General features: G+C 43.4%; 1 protein-coding gene across 1 annotated transcript; it reads right to left on the bottom strand.

Moving 5' to 3' along the window:
• Positions 1 to 4,287: 4,287 nt before the first annotated feature.
• si:dkeyp-114g9.1 (uncharacterized protein LOC555399 homolog) lies at positions 4,288 to 17,921 on the bottom strand. The gene is made up of 8 exons (XM_063001487.1): positions 17,656 to 17,921; positions 13,054 to 13,336; positions 11,362 to 11,484; positions 10,043 to 10,300; positions 9,855 to 9,946; positions 8,917 to 9,098; positions 7,111 to 7,280; positions 4,288 to 5,087 (listed from the first exon to the last, which is right to left on the bottom strand). The coding sequence occupies exons 1-8, from the start codon at positions 17,911 to 17,913 to the stop codon at positions 4,894 to 4,896; spliced, it is 1,560 nt and encodes a 519-aa protein (XP_062857557.1). The 5' UTR covers positions 17,914 to 17,921; the 3' UTR covers positions 4,288 to 4,893.
• Between the last annotated feature and the right edge of the window lie 1,064 nt (positions 17,922 to 18,985).

The following is an 18,985-nucleotide window of genomic DNA, read 5'->3' as shown; positions in this document are numbered from 1 at the left end:
CAGTAATTGTAGAACTACAAAGTGCTTCTATGTGTTAAGTGGAGCTGATAAAATGGACAGTGAGTGTAGAAACAAGGAGGTGGTTTTAATGTTATGGCTGATCAGTGATCTCTCCTATATTAATACTGTAGCTACGCGAGCGCTATTGAAGTGTATTGTTGGTCACTTCCTCACCATGGTGTGTTTACGTTCTCCTTTCTTATACGACATGAAGGTGTGATCTTATAGTCCAGAAAATAAGGACGTGTGAGCTGTGGGTTCTGCTGCAGGACTCACAGTATGTGTGTGTGTGTGTGTGTGTGCTGCTTCGTTAAGTGCCTAGAATCTTACAGTTTAATTCGTTTAGTTCGTCGCTCGTCTCCAAAGATCGAACCGCCACAGATCCTCAGTCAGTCCGACTCAAAGACGTTTATTAAGGCGCGTTCACATGACCCAGTTTGCTGAAACTTTCAAAGCTCCTCCAATGAGACGAACTGTTTGATACGAGGCAATAAAAGCGACTCTTAACAGCTTACCGTGACTTACTGTAGTAAAACAGCGAGTGAGGAATGTGATTAATGGAGGAACTTATGAGCAGTAATAATGAAGAGAAGTTTAGTGCTCCTGTCTCCTTCTTTTACTACATTAAACCACGTTAAGCTTTATTCTGAACCAGAAGCGTTTTAGACTCTGGGAGAAGCTGATTCTGATTCTCACCATTTCTCAGAAGCTGGAGCTGTAACACAAGTTTAAAAGTGAAACAGGGAGGAGAATCCAGATAAACACAGATACATGTGGAGCTGTAACCCTGGAATCGTCTCATGTGAACGCGCCCGTGTTTATTCGTGCTGGTCGCAGGTCGACGCTGAAATGTGAGACTGGGACACGAGCAGGTCTTCCGTTAAGCACCTTGTATTCGGCTGTTGTTTCCTCTTTCTTTCTTTGTTTGTGTTTTTATATCAATATGAGCAATCCAGATGTGTCGAAACGTTTATACACGGAGAAACACGTGCATGATGAAGTTAAAGCACCTGAAGATCAGCAAAGAAAAGGAAGTTCAGGTCAATTTGAAGTATTATAGGATTTTATTTACAGTAGATTAAAGCTTCAGTCTAGTCCTAGTCTTAACGACGACGTGTTCAGGATCTGCAGCGGTTTAATCCTGAAGGTTTGAGGTCACATCAGAGTAGGAAAACATGCACAGATTTTATATTTATTAATAATTCATAAATAATAAATAATGGACGTTTTTGATGAGATTCCTGTTACAGTTAGAATTTACTCACACAGACAATGCAAACGTTTTCTCAGGTATTTTAAGGCGTCCTTAAGGTGGAACTGCTTTGCTTCCTTATATAAAAGGACTCTATACGTTGAGCTATATGTTTTTTTTATTTCAGTTCTGTATGAAATAACTTCTGATTCGTTAGAAAGTCCGGAGTTTCAGCCACGGCGACCTCGTGCACAAGCGTTCTGGTTATTTATTCCTGCTTTGATTCGCATGTAAAGGTGTTTTTGGGGTTCAGTCTGCATTAACAGTGCTGAAGGAACTTGTGCTGTGCACAGTGCTATGCAACCTCATCTGTACCAGCATCCATGAGCCTCAGAAGCAGAAACCGCTCTCCTGTGCCTTTATAAATCTATGCAGCCCAATCGTGAAGGTGAAGCGAATCGTACCGCGTGCAGGTCCGTTCTCATGGTGATCGGGAGGTCGAAAGTGTTCAGACGCACGTGTTTGTGGTTCAGTTGCTCGTTACAGCGCGTTAATCCTGAGCTCTTATCATTCACTGTCTGTTTCACCAGCGTGATATCCCGGTCAGGGTCACAATGGGTACAGTTCGCCCAGGGAAATGCCACACACACTTGGGGTAGTTTCTAGTATCTCCACTTAACCTGACTGCACATCTTTGGACTGTTGGAGGAAAACTGAGCTCCCAAAGGAACAGAAAGGTCAATTCCCAGGTGGAGCGGTCCAGGTACTGTCTGTGTGATGATGGTGCTGCCCACCAAGCCACCCAAAAGCAACAGCTTCAATCATATGTATGTAAAACACAGTCATGAAATTAAAGCTGCCCTGTAGATTTGGGTTGAATAAAAGCAGACAAGGTCAAAGCTGTGTGTAAAAAAAAATCACACACAAGTCCATATAACTGTGTGATTAAGCTGTGCAGTTTACACACAATCTATAGAATCTAGATTCTTAACTTAAAGTGCAACTGCAATAGTGTAGTGTGTATCATTATATATAGAATGGAATTGAATAGCTCCATAGACCTTGGGGTAGTGGTGGTAGTGTTTGGTAATCTAAAGTAATCCACTATTGGTCCCCTGAGCAAAGCCCAGTCAAAATTCTAGGACTCCTTGTTTGTTTATTAGGATTTTAACATCATGTTTTACACTTTGGTTCCATTCATGACAGGAACGGTAGTTACTCATTACACAAGATTCATCAGGTCAAGTTTTGTATCTCCAGTTCACCTCACTTTCATGTCTTTGGACTGTGGGAGGAAACCGGAGCTCCCGGAGGAAATCCACACAGACACAGGGAGAACATGCAAACTCCGCACAGACATAACCCAGACCGCTCCACCTGGGGATCGAACCCAGGACCTTCTTGCTGTGAGGAGACTGTGCTACCCACCGAACCACCCCTAAGCTGGGGAAACGCAAGAGTTACACTCAGATTTGGGCATGTTAACAAATTAACAGCAGTTGTGCAGTTTGGAGCGATTCATGTCCATTTTTGATATAATGAGACATAGACCTTGGGGCAGTGGTAACTCCGTGGTAGCAGTGCTGGACTGGTAATCTAAAGTTGCCCCTGTTGGTCCCCTGAGCAAGGCACTTCACTGTATTTAGTCTTTATTGTAAGTCTTCTTAGATAGAAGCGCCACTAAATGCTGCAGAAGTAGGACTTGGAGCTAAAGCTACTGTAGGTTGGACTGGAACCATGAATTTAAGACAATAATCCAGATTAAACTTCTTTTATAATCTCGTGACAGTGTGTTGAATGAAGTCCGTATCTGGTTCGGAGCTGTTCCACTCAGGTACGATATCGTAAAGCCACGCACACGAGCACAAACGATGCAGATTCCTACTCAGACGAAACCCGCCCGCGTAAGCACGTTCGTCATATAAACGTTGACGTTTGTTTCAGCCCGAGGGCATGAAAGCACGTGGTCGTCGTGGCCGATTCCGGTTCCGGTCCCGTCGTAGGCTGAAGGCCGCTGGTTGGCTTTACTCCAGCGTCGGACTCTCACTGGTTGACGCGTAGTTCAAGCTTTTAGTTTTTCAGCTAGACTTTACACAAGCCAAAGCTCTATTTATGTACCGATTACAGAAGTATTGAGTATTTTTGCATTTTGTGAATAACACGTTTTGCTTTTTATTTGTACAGAAGATAAATAAAATATTTTTCTATGAAAAAATGCGTGTTTTTTTTGGTGGATTCAAGTGAATTGCTAAACCCCGATCTTGGAACACATCAACACATCTCTTCACAAAATCTTAAACCATTTTCACCCAGTTTGACCCAGTTTTTATATCCGATTCGACCTTTTTGCAAAACTCTAATAAACACCATCTCACTGAAACACGTTCTGCATGGTCGTGCACTTTGATGACTTTTAATGAGAGACAGGCCACAAAGATTAACCGTTAACACACTACAGGTTAAATGTTTTACACCCACAACAGGAACGGTCGTTACTCATTACACAAGATTCATCAGCTCAGGAGTTTTAATATCAAACCCAGTCATGAACTACTCAGTACCTCCAGTTCACATCACTTGCACGTCTTTGGACTGTGGGAGGAAACCGGAGCTCCCGGAGGAAACCCAACACGGACACGGAGAAAACATGCCACACAGAAAGGACCCGGACCGCCACACCTGGGGATCGAACCCAGGACCTTCTCGCTGTGAGGCGACAGCGCTACCCACTTAGCCACCGTGCCGCCCTGTTACGTGTAGGTAACTAGCACGAGCAGCCGAGTTAAATCATTAGTTAAAGCTGTTGCATTAACCGAGCAATCAAAGCTCAACAAAAGTACCTGCTGTTACCCGTAATCGGTGTGAGACTCCTTTATTTTAATAAATAGTAAATCCATAACAGAAATTCACAAATCCGTCATAGAATAAAGTGGTTTTTTTTTTGGTTCTCCAGTGTTTGGCACACCAGCCTGCAGTTGCCCCCTCAGAATGTATGAATGAAATGCATCAGAGTGGAATTGATTTTGCAACAGAAGAACCGTGGGACACAGGAAACTGTTAAATAATGATAAAACTGAGACGAACACACGCATCGCTCAAGTAAAAGTGGTTTTTAATAATCTCAGGACCACTGCCGTGTTCCGGGACGTCAAAAAGATGACACGTATTTAGGAAAAATCATTCCAGTGATAAACATTTACAGCTAAAATGATCCGTCATGGTTCTATCGATCTTGCATTATTGACAGTCATAAAAATGCGCAAAACTTCATTTTACTGCAGCCTGGAAAGTGTTAAATTAAAAAGCAAAATTAAAGCTAAAAAAGGCAAAAAGAATCTAAACAAATAAACATTTACAGCTGAAATGATCCGACACAGTAATACAGCAGAGACGGTGAACACAGATCGTGCATTATTGAAAAAAAGTTATGAAGAAGTGCAAAACATCATTTACTGCAGTCTGGAAAATGTTACATGAATAGCAGCAAGTTAAAAAATGTAAATATATATAAAAAAGAAAAATTAAACCTAAAAAAAAAATCCCCCAACCCATCACGGTCCAGCACCCATCACTCAACCACCATCATACTTCATTCTAATGTCTATAGTTCCCCAATAGCGATTAAAAGTGATAAAATACAATTAAAAATATATTTGCTCTAAAAGTATTAAAGATCTAAACCACCGGCTCTCCCGGGCGGTTCAGGTCGCGGCAGGTCTGAGCACTTGGAGCCACGCGTCGGGCGAGAGGACGTCGGCGCCGAGTGCCAGGCGGGCGTGGGCGTACTGCAGTACCATCTCCTTCACGCCCTCCACGTACAGCCGCTCACCCGAGTGCAGGTACAGCCAGACGAGCCGACTCAGCTGGGCGCACGCCGAGCCGCCGTGTAGACTACCTGCACACAGAGCGGAGCACGGCGCTTACACTGGGGTAAAGGAACACGACTGTGGACGACGGTGCACATGTATGTTGTGGGACCGATTCCCAGGAGTTTGAGATTATTATGGGACGGTTGTGGCCCAGTGGCTAAGGTACCGGACTTGTAAGTCAAGGTCGCTGGTTCAAGCCTCACCACTGCCAGGCTGACACTGTTGGGCCCCTGAGCAAGGCCCTTAACCCTCAATTGCTTACTGTCACAGTACTGTAAGTCGTCTGCTGAATGTCAAAAATGTAAATTAAGCACCTTAAGGTGGAAAATGTAAGACGGGTAATAAAGTATAAGGTATTTTAATATGAAATGTCAGAGACACCCTTAAATCTCTCTCTCCTTCATTACCATTCTGTCCACTTCATTTCCGCACCCCCCGCCCCCCAATCCCAGCAGCCGTCCTCCTCCCCGAGCTAATAAACCAGCTACACCACGTGAGCCCGCAGCCATCTGATAACACCCCCCCCCCCCCCCCCCCCCCTCCACTTAATTAGCACCTCAAATAAAGCTGCTGCTAATTACCCGGACCAATAAAACCAGCCTTCGGATAAACGATGGACTCCACAAAGCAGATTTACAGCCAGGTGATGTTTAATTATTTAGTCGTTCATATACCCTTGTTTAGCGGAGGCTTCTATCCAAAGCGTACCATGAAGTATCTTCTCTAAACAATTAAGGGCCTTGCTCAGGGGCCCAACAGTGACAACTTGGCTGTGCTAAGGCTTCAACCACGACTTTTCAATTACTAGTCTAGCACCTTAACCACTATGCTACAACTGCTCTTACAACCGTGATCGAAATACCATTGAGCAACCAAGGGTTAGGAGCCTTGCTCAGGGGCCCAACCAGGCTGTGGTGAGGTCTGAGGCTTTTTTTACTGGTGTACGTAGGGATTAGGGTGTGTGACTGGGAGGGTGTGGAGTTTCTCTCATATGCCGACCTAGTGCTTCCAACATTTTAAGAAGATGCACCGACATGTCAAACTCCAGTTCGAGTCTCGCTGTGCTACCGGCCGGCCGGGCGCCTATACAGGCGGAGGGGATTCCCGATAACCGCCGCCATTACGGCCTCTGCTGGATGATCGATGGTACTGCACTGCACTGCACAGAGACGGGGGATAATGGAGATCAGTGCGTGACTCTCCGTGCACGATACGGATCTCTGTATGAACCCACCTGGTGCAGGTCGGTCGGTACTGCATTGAATTCTGTTATACAACAGGTAGTTCCGAGCTTACAATCTGATTGGTTGAGAAGCGTTCTAACGGCCTTTTCACACCACAGCTGTATTACTCCGCTGACGCGTTGCCAGTAACGACGAGCCTCATGCACACACACGTGCACGCAGGCGACACCGACTTTATTCCCGATCGCGTTTTAAATCCGTTATCTGATACACAATCTAGTGCACTGTGTAGGGAACATTAATGTGTTTGTAACACGAACAGTTAGCTTAATAGCCCAGTTAGCAGCTCCTAAAAGTTCTGTTATCACCCATAATCCTCTGGTGTGTGTGAGAGGTTTTTTATTTCTTTTTCCCTTCGGAGGTTCTTGCCTTTTACTTCTTGTTCTTACCTCCCTGAAATGAGTTTTTGCAACTTGGGATGTTTGCTTTGTAGTGTTAAACTTTATATTGGTTGTGGAACTACTTTTTGGCGGAAGGTTTTGTCAATATTAAAGCATATTTATTATGAAATTCAGGGCTTCTTTGATTTATTTTCTTTCTTTATTTTGTAAAAACTGTTGTATAAAAGCAATAGAACACTCGAGGTCGTGTGTTATCGCGAATAACATCACGGCTGTGATGATCTACTGCGACCGAATCACAGCCGTGATGTTACTGGCGATAACACGCTCCCTCTCGTGTTCTATCGCTTAAATAGATTAGGTGTAAAGTTGGAAAAATAAACAAATAAACACAACCATACCAAGGCCCTGGAGCGGACAGCAGGAGAGAACCCACAGCCGTCCCTAAGCTAGCCCGGACTTACCCTGAGCGATCTTGGTGTCGTACTCCAGTAACGTATACAGATCGTCTGGCAGAAGCTCCCTCAGCCAGGCGTTCTCTTCTAGAAAGATCCAGTCATGGAGGAACCTCTTCCTCCTCAGAAAGCCTTGCACATGAGCCAGGTACACGCCGTTACCCGACACCAGGTACAACCTGAAAAAAGAGGAGGACGGATAAAGGTCCACATCGGCGCCACGGTCCAGGTGATGAGCTTCAAATAATATCACAGAATTAATGACAGCAGCACATATGGACTAAAGATCAAACACACACACTCACTTTCTTAATCGCTTATCCAATCAGGGTCACGGGGGAGTTCAGTCTCTCCAGTTAACCTGACTGCATGTTTTTGGACTGTGGGAGGAAACCGGAGCGCCCGGAGGAAACCCACGCAGACACGGGGGAGAACGTGCAATCTCCACACAGAAAGGACCCGGACCGCCTTGCCTGGGGATCGAACCCAGGACCTTCTCGCCGTGAAGCTTAAAGCTCCCCCTCACCAGTAAGCTAAAAACAATAAAGATTTTCACCTCCAGGGTTTTAGAAAAGCTCCCTGTGGCTTTGATGTGAAGTGTGAAGTCTGGCTTTAGACGGGAGCCACGGGCCCGTTTTTGGGATCGGTCGCCTATTACTTCAAAAAAGCTAGCCAGCCCGCATTTAGCATCGAGTCAACAGCTATTTGAAGATGCCAGCGGTGGTACAGCTCTCCCACTGCGAGGGTCTGTGGGCGTTAAAACCCTGACTGGAAGGGTTTAGTTTAACAGGGTCTAAATGGAGGCTAAATAAAGATTTATATTGGGATTATAGGTGACTGATAAGAATCTCGTACAAATTCACATGCACAATACAAGCAAGCCCATCCAAAAAATCATGCGCATGTGTAAAGTACCGCTTAGCGTACACGTTACCATGACAACCAGCATCACCCGAGTCTGGTCAGGTGCAGGACGCTTCTTATACAGGATTGCTTTAAATGATGGCAGACTCAGGAAAACGTTCTTTACGTCCAGTTATTAAAGAATGGACTATTAAAGAGGAAAATGTCACGTCCCAAACATTCCAAGGCACACAAGTCTTTTGAAGTCGGCAGCATAAACTTTTTCGGCGAACCAGTTATTTGCTACCTCCACGCCGAGTTTTGTAAACTTCCACTACGTCGCGAATGCACATGTGCAGAACGTCCTTACACTTTGAGAATGTAATGGGAAATACAGGTGTTTTACATGGCACTTATTCCTCTATTTAACAGAATATTTAAAGACTCCCCCCCCACCTTTAATCAGACAAACTGTATTCCAAACAGCCTCGATCAGACTGGTCTATTTTGACTTGGATATAAACATGGGCGTGTTCTATTGCAGGCGTTCTCAACCTATCGGGCACGAGTACCTGTCTAAGGGGGCATGACATTACAAGATTTTTGTGATTTACTTCTAAAACTAAAGCAATTCATTTTTCATCCACAGGAGACTGACCACACACACACACACACACACGAAAGGACCGCTGGCTAGCAAAACTTAAAAATTATTTTATAGGAGTTATAAGAGGATTGTGTGTCTTTAAGAGAGGTGTATAGTGGGAGATGCTCTGTTCACAATATCGTTATAAATGGTTCCGGGTTGCTCTCCTCAGTCAGCACTCTGTTTTCACCGTTATTAACGAACGCTGCGGTTTTAAATGAACACCAGCTACGACAGAACACCTCGTGTGACTCGCTTTCAGGGTCGGCACACGGAAGCGGGGGCGCATGTACGAAAAGGTTGCGTTCTATTGCGTGTGCGCGTACTTGTAGTAGGGAAGCGTCTCGATCATCTTCCAGTTGACGTAATTGGTGGCGGTCTCCTCCAGAGCGCACACCCTGCTCATCTGTACCTTGGCCACCTGCCAGAAGCGCTCATGTTCCACCAGGCGCTCCTGCATTTCCCTCTTCAGGAGCAAGTACACGCCGTCCAGAGTGTCCTCGTATACCTGCACACACACACACACACACACACGGGTGGGTCGCAGACAGATAATAAATAAACGATTTTAAACAGGCGCATAAAAAATAAATCTGTACACAAACGCCCCCCTTGTGGAGGGAGGCTTTATGTTACACCTTGTAAACTACAGTGGGACCAGATTGTAGTTTTGTTTTGGTAAATTTGATGTTTTGATGCATTGTTCTGCCTGGGTTGCAGTAAAAATCGTGGACAAAATGTTGGTCACTTGACAAAAAAGTTTTAAGCATATTTTCGGTATGAAAAGGTTGATATTTTAGATTAGGGTTAAAAAAATGTGGTCATTGGGGGTGCCTGGGTGGTAAGGCATTAAAACAAGCTGGTTCACCAGTGCCGAGATCTCGAGTTCAAACCTCAGCTGTGGTATTAGCCAGCCAGGCACCTACAGACACACGATCGGCTGTGGGACAATGCAGCAGTTATAAGGAATCCCCGTTCAGCCAGTTACGACCTCTGCTGGTTGACCGATGGCGCTGCACCAAGACGTGGGATAATGGGGATCGGTGCGTGGCTCTGTGCGCAATACGGATCTCCATATAAACCGGCTTGGTGTGGGTGAAGTATGACAGTCACGACCCTCCTTGGTCAGGAGTGAAGGTCCACAGCAGTAGAGATGAAATACCATCGAGGAATCAGATATGACCACATTAGGAGGTCGTCAGTATTTGTTGGACCAATAAAAATTTTTTTAATAGTTTAATATAATAAAAGTAAAAGTCTGTACCTTCCTGCGCTTCAGTCTGCCCCAATCTCGACCCAGGATCCAGGCCATTAGTGACTTGCACATGGAGAAGTAGTTCCCAACTGTATGAATCCCTGCAGGAACAGAATGAATCCACAGCGGTAACGCCGGGGTGTCCAAACTACGACCCGCGGGCCACAATCGGAGGCACAAATTTAACCAGGACTCACCGATGTTCTCATCTCCTCGAGCCAGTCTGCCCCTCCAGTAGTCACTGGTAATGGGGTGAAGGGATGCCAGGTACCGAACATCACACAGGGTCTCCCCCCACGTGGCCACCTTCTCCTTACTGTGCTTCCTCCACTGCAGGAAGATGGAGCGGATCTGCCGGTTGAACGGCGCCGGCTGGCGGAAGAGCCAGTACGTGAAGAGCCACTGAAACCTGCACTGGGAGTACTGGTGGTACATGGACTCCAGTTCAGAATGATCTAGGGGAAGGTAGATAAAAGACAGACTTGAGCTACACTATATTGCCAAAAGTATTCGCTCGTCTGCCTTCACTCCCATTCTTAATACACAGGGTTTAATATGATGTCGCCACTCTTTGCAGCTATAACAGCTTCAACTCCTCTGGGAAGGCTTTCCACAAGGTTTAGGAGTGCGTTTATGGGAATTTTTGGCCGTTCTTCCAGAAGCACATCTGTGAGGTCAGACACTGATGTTGGACGGTGTTGGACTGGTGTTCTATCTATCGGGTTGAGGTCAGGACTCTGTGCAGGCCGGTCAATACAGTCAGACAGGTACCGTTCTCCTGGCAACCGCCAAACCCAGACTCGTCCATCGGATCACCAGACGGAGAAGCGTGATTCGTCACTCCAGAGAACACGTCTGCACCGCTCTAGAGTCCAGTGGCGGCGTGCTTTACACCACTGCATCCGGTGATGTAAGGGTTGGATGCAGCTGCTCGGCCATGGAAACCCGTTCCATGAAGCTCTACACACTGTTCCTGAGCTCATCTGAAGGCCACATGAAGTTTGGAGGTCTGTAGTGATGGACTCTGCAGAAAGTTGGTGACCTCTGCGCACTATGTTCCTCAGCATCCGCTGACCCGCCCTGTCATTTTACGTGGTAACACTTGGTGGCTGAGTCGCTGTCGTTCCCAATCGCTTCCACTTTGTTATACCTGCACTGACAGTCGACTGTGGAATATTTAGTAGTGAGGAAATTTCACCACTGGACTTGTTGCACAGGTGGCATCACGGTACCACGCTGGAACTCTCTGAGCTCCTGAGAGCGACCCGTTCTTTCACTAGTGTGTGTAGAAGCAGTCTGCATGCCCAGGTGCTCGGTTTTATACACCTGTGGTCGTGGAAGTGATTGGAACTCCTGAATTCAATCATCTGGATGGTGAGTGAATACTTTTGGCAATATAGTGCATGTACGTAGTACCCAGTATGTGAGCATTCATGAATTTAGGAGCAGCTTGGTCTCACTTCACATGTGAACCACTAATCTGTACCAGTTTGTACACACAGAGCTGATTTCTTACCGTTGTTCTGGTGCTGCTGGAGAACATGCTGGAAGAGCATCGTCACGCTGCCGTGATGAGCGTGGGCCAGATTATACAGCTCCCGCCATTCGAACTTCAGGGTCTCGTCCTCTTCTGATTTTTCTTTAAATTAAAGAATTATTTGATTTCCACCTAGTTTAAAAGCTTTTCTCTCTCTCAACATTGGAGAAATTCCTAACCTAACAACTACTGACTGACAAAAAGACAACAGTATTAAGTAGAGATGCACGAGTACCGATACTGGTGTCGGGTATTAGCCCGATACCGCGCTCATTAACTCGTACTCGCAAACGAGGCTCCGATACTAAACATCCGATAGCGTGTACCTAGTGCACGTCGCTGCGTTATACCCAGTTCACACTACACGATTTTTGCCCTGATTTTCTAGCACGTCAGATATCTGATCTCAGACGTGCGACTGGGAATGAGTGACATGTGGAACAGCCAATGAGAACGCAGGATACGGTGTGAGGGGAAACGCAGGAGAGGAGTGTAAACAGGTGGGACAGGGGGATAATATAGTTTATATCAGAATACATCAGCACACACACACACGTTTTACAGTATTTCGGACCTGATCGTTCTTTACAAAACATAACAACAAAACACCGACACTGCAAAAATATTAATTAACCTCCAACTCATTAACTCCATCATTCTAAATAGGTATCGGTATCGGCGAGTACAAAAATACATGTACTTGTACTCGGTTGGGAAAAAAATGGTATCGATGCATCCCTAATATTAGGGACAATTGCTTGTACACATGAATTTCGAACCAAGTTAGATGGAACTGACATCTAGAGAGCGCTTTACTGAGTATAAGGCACGGCTGAGAAAAGCAAAGCAGATCAGACAGAGGAATGTGATTGGACATTGATTGAAACCGGAGCACCCAGAAGAAACCCACGCAGACACAGGGAGACCATGCAAACTCCACACAGAAAAGGACCCGGACCGCCCCACCTGGGGATCGAACCCAGGACCTTCTCGCTGTGAGGCGACCCGTGCCACCCACTTAGCCACCGTGCCACCCTGCATCTCCAATTCACCTCACTTGCATGTCTTTGGACTGTGGGAGGACACCCGCGCAGACACGGAGAGAACATGCAAACCACACAGAAAGGACCCGGACCGCTCCACCTGGGAATCGAACCCAGTACCTTCTCGCTGTGAGACGACAGTGCTACCCACCGAGGTGTAGATGTGTTTGATAGAAGTTCTTGCCCACAGAGGGGGCAAGTGGGGGCCTGGTCTCCTTTGAGCAGGTAGGTATGGGTGAGGCTTGGACGGAAATACTATGATTTATTTATCTGGACTTTAATGCCATGTTTAAAGTGTGTCGTTTTATGACAAGATGGGTATTAGGATTCGTTCTACTTGTTTTGTCTTTAAAATTTGGGCTGTTTTATATTTTCATTTTTATTAAGACTGTTCTTGTGTTTCTTTGGTGTATTTGGGGCGTTCTATAAATGTGCTTTACTGAAATACAACATACGTACTGCATTTTCTCTTAATGCCTTCAAAGCCGCACACAGTGAAACGTAGTTCAGCTGAGAGTCGACGCAGTTTAACCCGATTTGCGTTCAATTCTGACACCGATTCAGCGTTTCGTTCTTTTAAATGCAAACCTACACGTATAAGGACTGAATGAATGAATGAATGATTTACCTGCGAGTTTCTCCTTGAGGAGTTCCCTCGACACGCCCCACAGCTTCTCCACGTCGCCAGGAGAGAGCCGGGCGGCGGGTAAGGGCACGTGCTCCTCCAACACCAGCCACTGCGTCCAGTAGGCGTGGGGCGGAAACGGCACCTCGGCGAACAGCTTCTCCTGGAGAGCCCGGTTACAGTGGATGTTCCTGAACAGGGCCCTCCACATGAACACCAGGCGGAAGGCGGTTTTGGCGGTGTGACCGGCAACGGTGGCGTTTGGCAGACCTACCCCGAACGAATCCTACACACACACAGTATGGAACGAAGTCAGACTTCATTATGCACTCTCATACAAGAGCACAATGTGTACACTTCATTTAACCTCATTTACATAAATCTACTATTGTTTACATTTTATTTCTTTATTTAAGATTTAACATTGTTTGCACATGTTCAAAACACTTAGTAAGAAAAGAACATCCTTTCTTCTGTATAGTTTCTTCAATTTTATCCATTTATCTTGTTGCTGGCCATCCTCTTCCTCTTACTTCCTCCAGTCATAACTGCATTTTCTCTTTGGTTCTTTTTAATGTGACCAAAATAAGACATTTTTACTTGTACATTGACATTTGACAGTATAAAGTAGGGATGTAACGATGCACCACAAGACAGTTAATTCGACGATTCAAATCGATATTCACTTTAAACAGAAGAGGGCGCTGGTGCTATACACCTCGCCTGGTTGACGTCACTGGCGCTAGATGCCTGGTTGCCAAATTGGGCTTAATTCAAAATTATTTTGCATAGTTTGTACCTACCTTAGAAATAAAAGGGCATTCTTTATTTAGATAGATAAAAGATAATCACAAATACAGGATTTTATTTTCTTTTTTTAAGAGAGATAATAAAAGGAATGTCATAATTTGTTTAAAAAAAAAAATTGTACCGTGAATCGCATCGTGGGTAGAGTGCATTGTTACATCCTATTATAAAGTCTAAGCAACTGAGGAATAAGGGGCCTGCTTAAGGGCCCAACAGTGGCCTGCCACCATCGGAAGTGGTGGGGCTTGAATTGGCGACCTTTCAATTACTACTGATCAATTATTGTATTATTTTCTCTGTTTTTACATTTACATTACTTACAGTTGCAGCTAATGACACTTAAGCAATCGAAGGTCAAGGGGACCAACAGTGATAAATCGGTGATGGGGTTTTAACTATTACTAGTCCAGTACCATAACCACTAAACCTGGCTCCGAGTGAGACGTTATTTTGATTTGCTGAAGGATCCATTTGTTTGTCTTATTTGACGTCCAAGGAACTCTCGAATGCACCACAGTTCAAATGCATCAATTTTCCTCCAGTCCCACTTTCACATCCATAAAGAAGCACAGAGAGGATCGGTCCGGACAATTCTTTTCAAATCTTTCTTTGAATAGATGAACGGAAAGGTTCTGGAATGGCCTAGACAATTTCAATATACCATTGGCTCATATTCGTAACCACAAAGGCATCGAGTGCATATATAAAAGAAATGACAATATGTACTGAAAGTATAATTAGTGCTTAAATCCTCACCAAAAAACAGCTTTCAGCTATTCAGCATTATTAAGGTTGATTGACAACAAAAAGCAATAAGCAAAAAGTAGCCTAGAGCCCTACTGCACTGCAAATCACTGTATAATATGATTACATTCCTAGAAAAGTGAGAATAAGAAGTTATATTTATCGTTTACTGCTCTTCAGGCACTTAGTCTGAATGTTTATCTACATGAAGACCAGCCGTTTTATAAAGGTAGTCCATAAACAAATACACAAAAGTGCCCGAGATGCTGTGTGACGTAATCCTGCAGTTACTCTTGGTTATAAAAAAAATTCTAACTAGCAAAACAAATCAGGACCTGCAATGCACTTTTATAAATATCATCTTACAATGTTCCGTTACTCCGTGCTCAAGGATTGATGAGATGGCATCTTTGTCAAGTTGAAAGCAGGAAAAACAGCCTCGCTTGTGTAAATGTAAGATACAGTCAGTCTCTACATATTCTTTATACACTTTTCTATAAAATATTGGTTTAATAAACAACTATTTTGTTGATATAACAAAGAGGAGGTTCAGATAAATCCTGGCCCACAGGAACAAGCAAGCAGAAAATACAAGAATCTGGTAAAAATGATTTTAAAATATTGCATTTTGGCTACTGTGTGGAATCATTTTGGTCCTATAAAGCTATAAAGCCGTCTTATTCCAAAACTAACTGTTTATTTTAATTTACGAAGCCCCGACTGACTGGCTTTTTACACCATCCTACGTGCGCTCCCGAGAATGAGGCTGTTTAAAATCCTAGATGCCTTTATAAGCTGTCTAGTAAGGTATCTTAACATTTAAATGTTATTTTGACTCAAGAACGAGTGAGCATGGCTGACTGGGCGGAGAAAACGAATGGAGTTACTTTCAAACGTAAATAAATTATTATTGATTTTTAACTTGTGTTTTTATTCGCAAGTTCGGGCTTGTCAGCCAACGTAACCGTTATCGGTACACGAAGGGAGATGTCAGTTGACATGCTAGCGCGCTGTGCCACCCCATCGGTTTGAATGACAAGATGCTAAATGCGAAACCCGATGGAATCGCTGTCTAAGTAGCGCGTTCGAATAACCTGACTTATAAGTCACTGACTTATTAGAATCCTCTCTACTGAGGCAGCTGCCTACGTAGGCAGTAAGACAGCAAGGCAGCTCACTTGGTTTTTTCGAACACACCCAATATATCTGGTAACGATGCGTCAGGATACGATATATACATGATTAATATTTATTTACAGCAAGGGTGCATGGAGGTCCAGGATAGTCTGATTTTCCCACTCAAACTTCTGCTCATTAGACCAGTTCCATGTTTAGCAGATTTAAAACCTGGTGTTGCCACCGGTCGGATTGGCAGTGCCTGCAGCAGACACGCTTCTGCTAGGGCGGGATGACCGGACTATGTGGGCGTGGTCTTCATACGCTGTGTAAGGACCCTGATTATCAGATAGAGAGGCACCTGTGCAGAATGCTATTGAACTCTCATCCCTATCTGCTATATGATGGTGCAAAACCGAATTTATGCCTCACTGGGACTATGATTTTTGGATTTTATTTGGAAATATGAACTTATTTACAGCCCAAATTTGAAGACAAACCAATGTTTGTCCTATTGCAAAGACTTTAGATTCATAAAACTTGTATGAAATTATGCACAAATCCAAACTTTTATTGAAAATGTCTAAAAATATCATATATTTAAACATCCATACAACTTACAACTATAAATATTTCAAATATTTTGTTTGCAACTATTTTATTATAGCAGATGAGGCTCTCATCTTGATGATGTGTTTATTAAAGTTCATTTAACATCATACAAGAATAGATTTATTTATCTAATTAAATGAACTGTGAAAGCTTGAATAGTCGCTTATTTTATTTTATTAAAAGAAAAATCTAAATAAATGTCTGTTCAAGCTCCAGCTGAAGATAACGAGTTAGGGGCCGTCATAAAACTAACAGAATAAATGGAGAAATATTCATAACATTTCACAGTGCAATTCCAAACTGTTTTTGTTTGTTTTGGAAAAAATGTATGTGTTACAATTATTTTAGAACAGACTAAAAACATAAAAAAATATTAAAGATAAATAAATCTATTAAACTCTCATTCCTATCTGCTATGTGATGGTGCCAAACCAAGTTTAAATACAAGCCTCACATGATTTTTGTATTTTATTTGAAAATATGAACTTATTTACACCCCAAATTGTTAGACAAACTCGTCACCCGTGTTTTTGTCCTATTGCAATAAGCACAAAGACATAAAAAACATAAACCTTGTGAGAAATTATGCACAAATCCGAACTTATATTGAAAATTGAAACTATAAATATTACAAATATCTTCCAAAAATAGGGTTTGTAGCAGTTGATGTGTGTAGATAAAAGATAATTTAACATCAATAAATCAAATCATACGAGAATAGATTTATTTATCTAATTAAATGCACTGAATGTTGTGAATGTTCTAACGTTTATTCCGTTAGTTTCACGACGGTCCCTAAACCGTTAGCTTCGTTAGCAGCTTGTTTAAAATATTCTTTAAATTAATAAACATGATATGATCTATTGGATTAACATAAACTTGTGATTTTAGTGTGTTGCCTATTTTTATCCGCCTATAAAATTGTAAAAAAGGAGGTTTTACGTGTTATTTTAAGCACTGAGGTGACTGGAATGCTGAGGTAAATTAACAGAGATTAGTTTTCTTCAAAGTATTTTAAACGTGTAGAGTACAGAATTTGTCAAAATCTCAGCTTTAAGATCCTATCAAACATTTCTGATCAAACATTTTTCTAATTTAGTTGTGAAGGACTTCAATGGAAGCAGAAAACAAACTGCACGGAACACCGTTACACGTCGTTAGTGTTACTCATTAGCAGGATGCTAATTTAAAGCCAAGTGACGTCACGCCGACCGCCAGTCGTCTGAATATTCACACAATATTAAGTGAACGCTTTAAGGGTTAAAATATCGTTCCAGTTAATGTTCCTCACGACTTATTTTACACTTTTATTGAGGTAAACCGTACCTGGAAGTGTTGAGTCCAGAGTAAGTGACAGGAACAGACCCTGAACATGGTGCTACAGGTGCTGCCCAGCCTCAGCAGAGACACCGGCTCCAGGTGCTCCAGTATCACCATCAACACCTCATCACTCAAACTCAGCAGACCCGGAGCTGTAGCGGAGCTGGGTGCTTCAGGTTCACTCCAGCTTTCATCCCTGCTCACAGACATGCAGGACAAATGCTCCAGTAACTCACTCTCCCAGGTGGAGTCGTGGGAGGCCATACCTGCCCGTCAGACCAGCCGAACGCCCGGCGCCATCTCCCCGGAGCAAACCTTTAAAAGGTGTGGACCGTACCAAGTGTCATCGCAGGGGTGCCGTGCACTCACAGCTCGTATTTTTTTTATTAATAATAAGGCATAAAACTGATTTACAAAACTAATAATTAATAATAATGTAACAAATATACAAAAACAATTGTTTAAATTAATATAAATGGCATTTAGCTAATGCTTTAAATCATTTTGTCGAGTCGAATCACCTATTAAGGACTTGGTTAGGATGGTCCTGTGAGCTTCATCTTCATGCTCAAATGTCCAACTTAATGTTAATAATCTATTAACATTCTATTAAATACACAAAGATCTTGTGATATTTCTTTATTTATATAACGATTAAAAGTTGTTTTCTTCAGATCACAGCTTGTTTTACTGTCTTCTCGCGATAGCAAATGTTGTGTACGCTCCACATTAGCTAGCAAGACTTATGAGGTGAAGAAGATTCATTATATTGAATTTATTATTCATTATATTTAACTATTACGGGTCGTGGAAGGTACTGGACAGGTCACCAGTCCATCACAGGGCACGCGCACACACCTAAGGGCATTTAGTATCACCAGTTATCCTGACTGCATGTCTTTGGACTGTGGGAGGAAACTGGAGCACCCAGAGGAAAGCCAGACAGACTTTTGGAGAGCATGCAAACTCCACACAGAAAGGACCCGGACCACTCCACCTGGGAATCGAACCCAGGACCTAGTTGGTGTGAGGAATCAGTGCTACCCACCGAGCCACCGTACCACCAAAGTGATGGACACTTGTGTCCCTAATCGAAATAAAACCGAATGTGGATCCATGATGTGATGTACGGAACAGAGGCGGCCTGTGCATATGATCACCAGAAAAGTCGTGATCACAAGAAAACTTCTGTTATCTTGAGATCATGAGATAAAACATGTACAAAAACATGCACAATCTAGTAAATATAGTGTGATTTTAATTTACCTTCATTAAATTTTGAAATGCAGGAATACCCTGGGCAGGGCACCAATCTGTTGTATTAGGATTGTGTTTA

This window comes from Trichomycterus rosablanca, chromosome 9, assembly GCF_030014385.1.
Source record: "Trichomycterus rosablanca isolate fTriRos1 chromosome 9, fTriRos1.hap1, whole genome shotgun sequence".
NCBI classification, from domain to species: domain Eukaryota; kingdom Metazoa; phylum Chordata; class Actinopteri; order Siluriformes; family Trichomycteridae; genus Trichomycterus; species Trichomycterus rosablanca.
The sequence above is the reverse complement of the archived record's forward strand: the minus strand, read 5'-3'. Positions and strand labels throughout refer to the sequence as shown.

Bases quoted from the DNA above. Each gene is read 5' to 3' on its own strand.
- si:dkeyp-114g9.1 (XM_063001487.1), bottom strand. From the start codon at position 17,913: ATGGCCTCCCACGACTCCACCTGGGAGAGTGAGTTACTGGAGCATTTG. The intron at 7,281-8,916 runs GTACGCGCACAC...CTCTTTTTTCAG, and splicing joins GAGACGCTTCCCTACTACAA to GTTGTACCTGGTGTCGGGTA. The intron at 5,088-7,110 runs GTAAGTCCGGGC...CTCTGTGTGCAG, and splicing joins CGACACCAAGATCGCTCAGG to GTAGTCTACACGGCGGCTCG.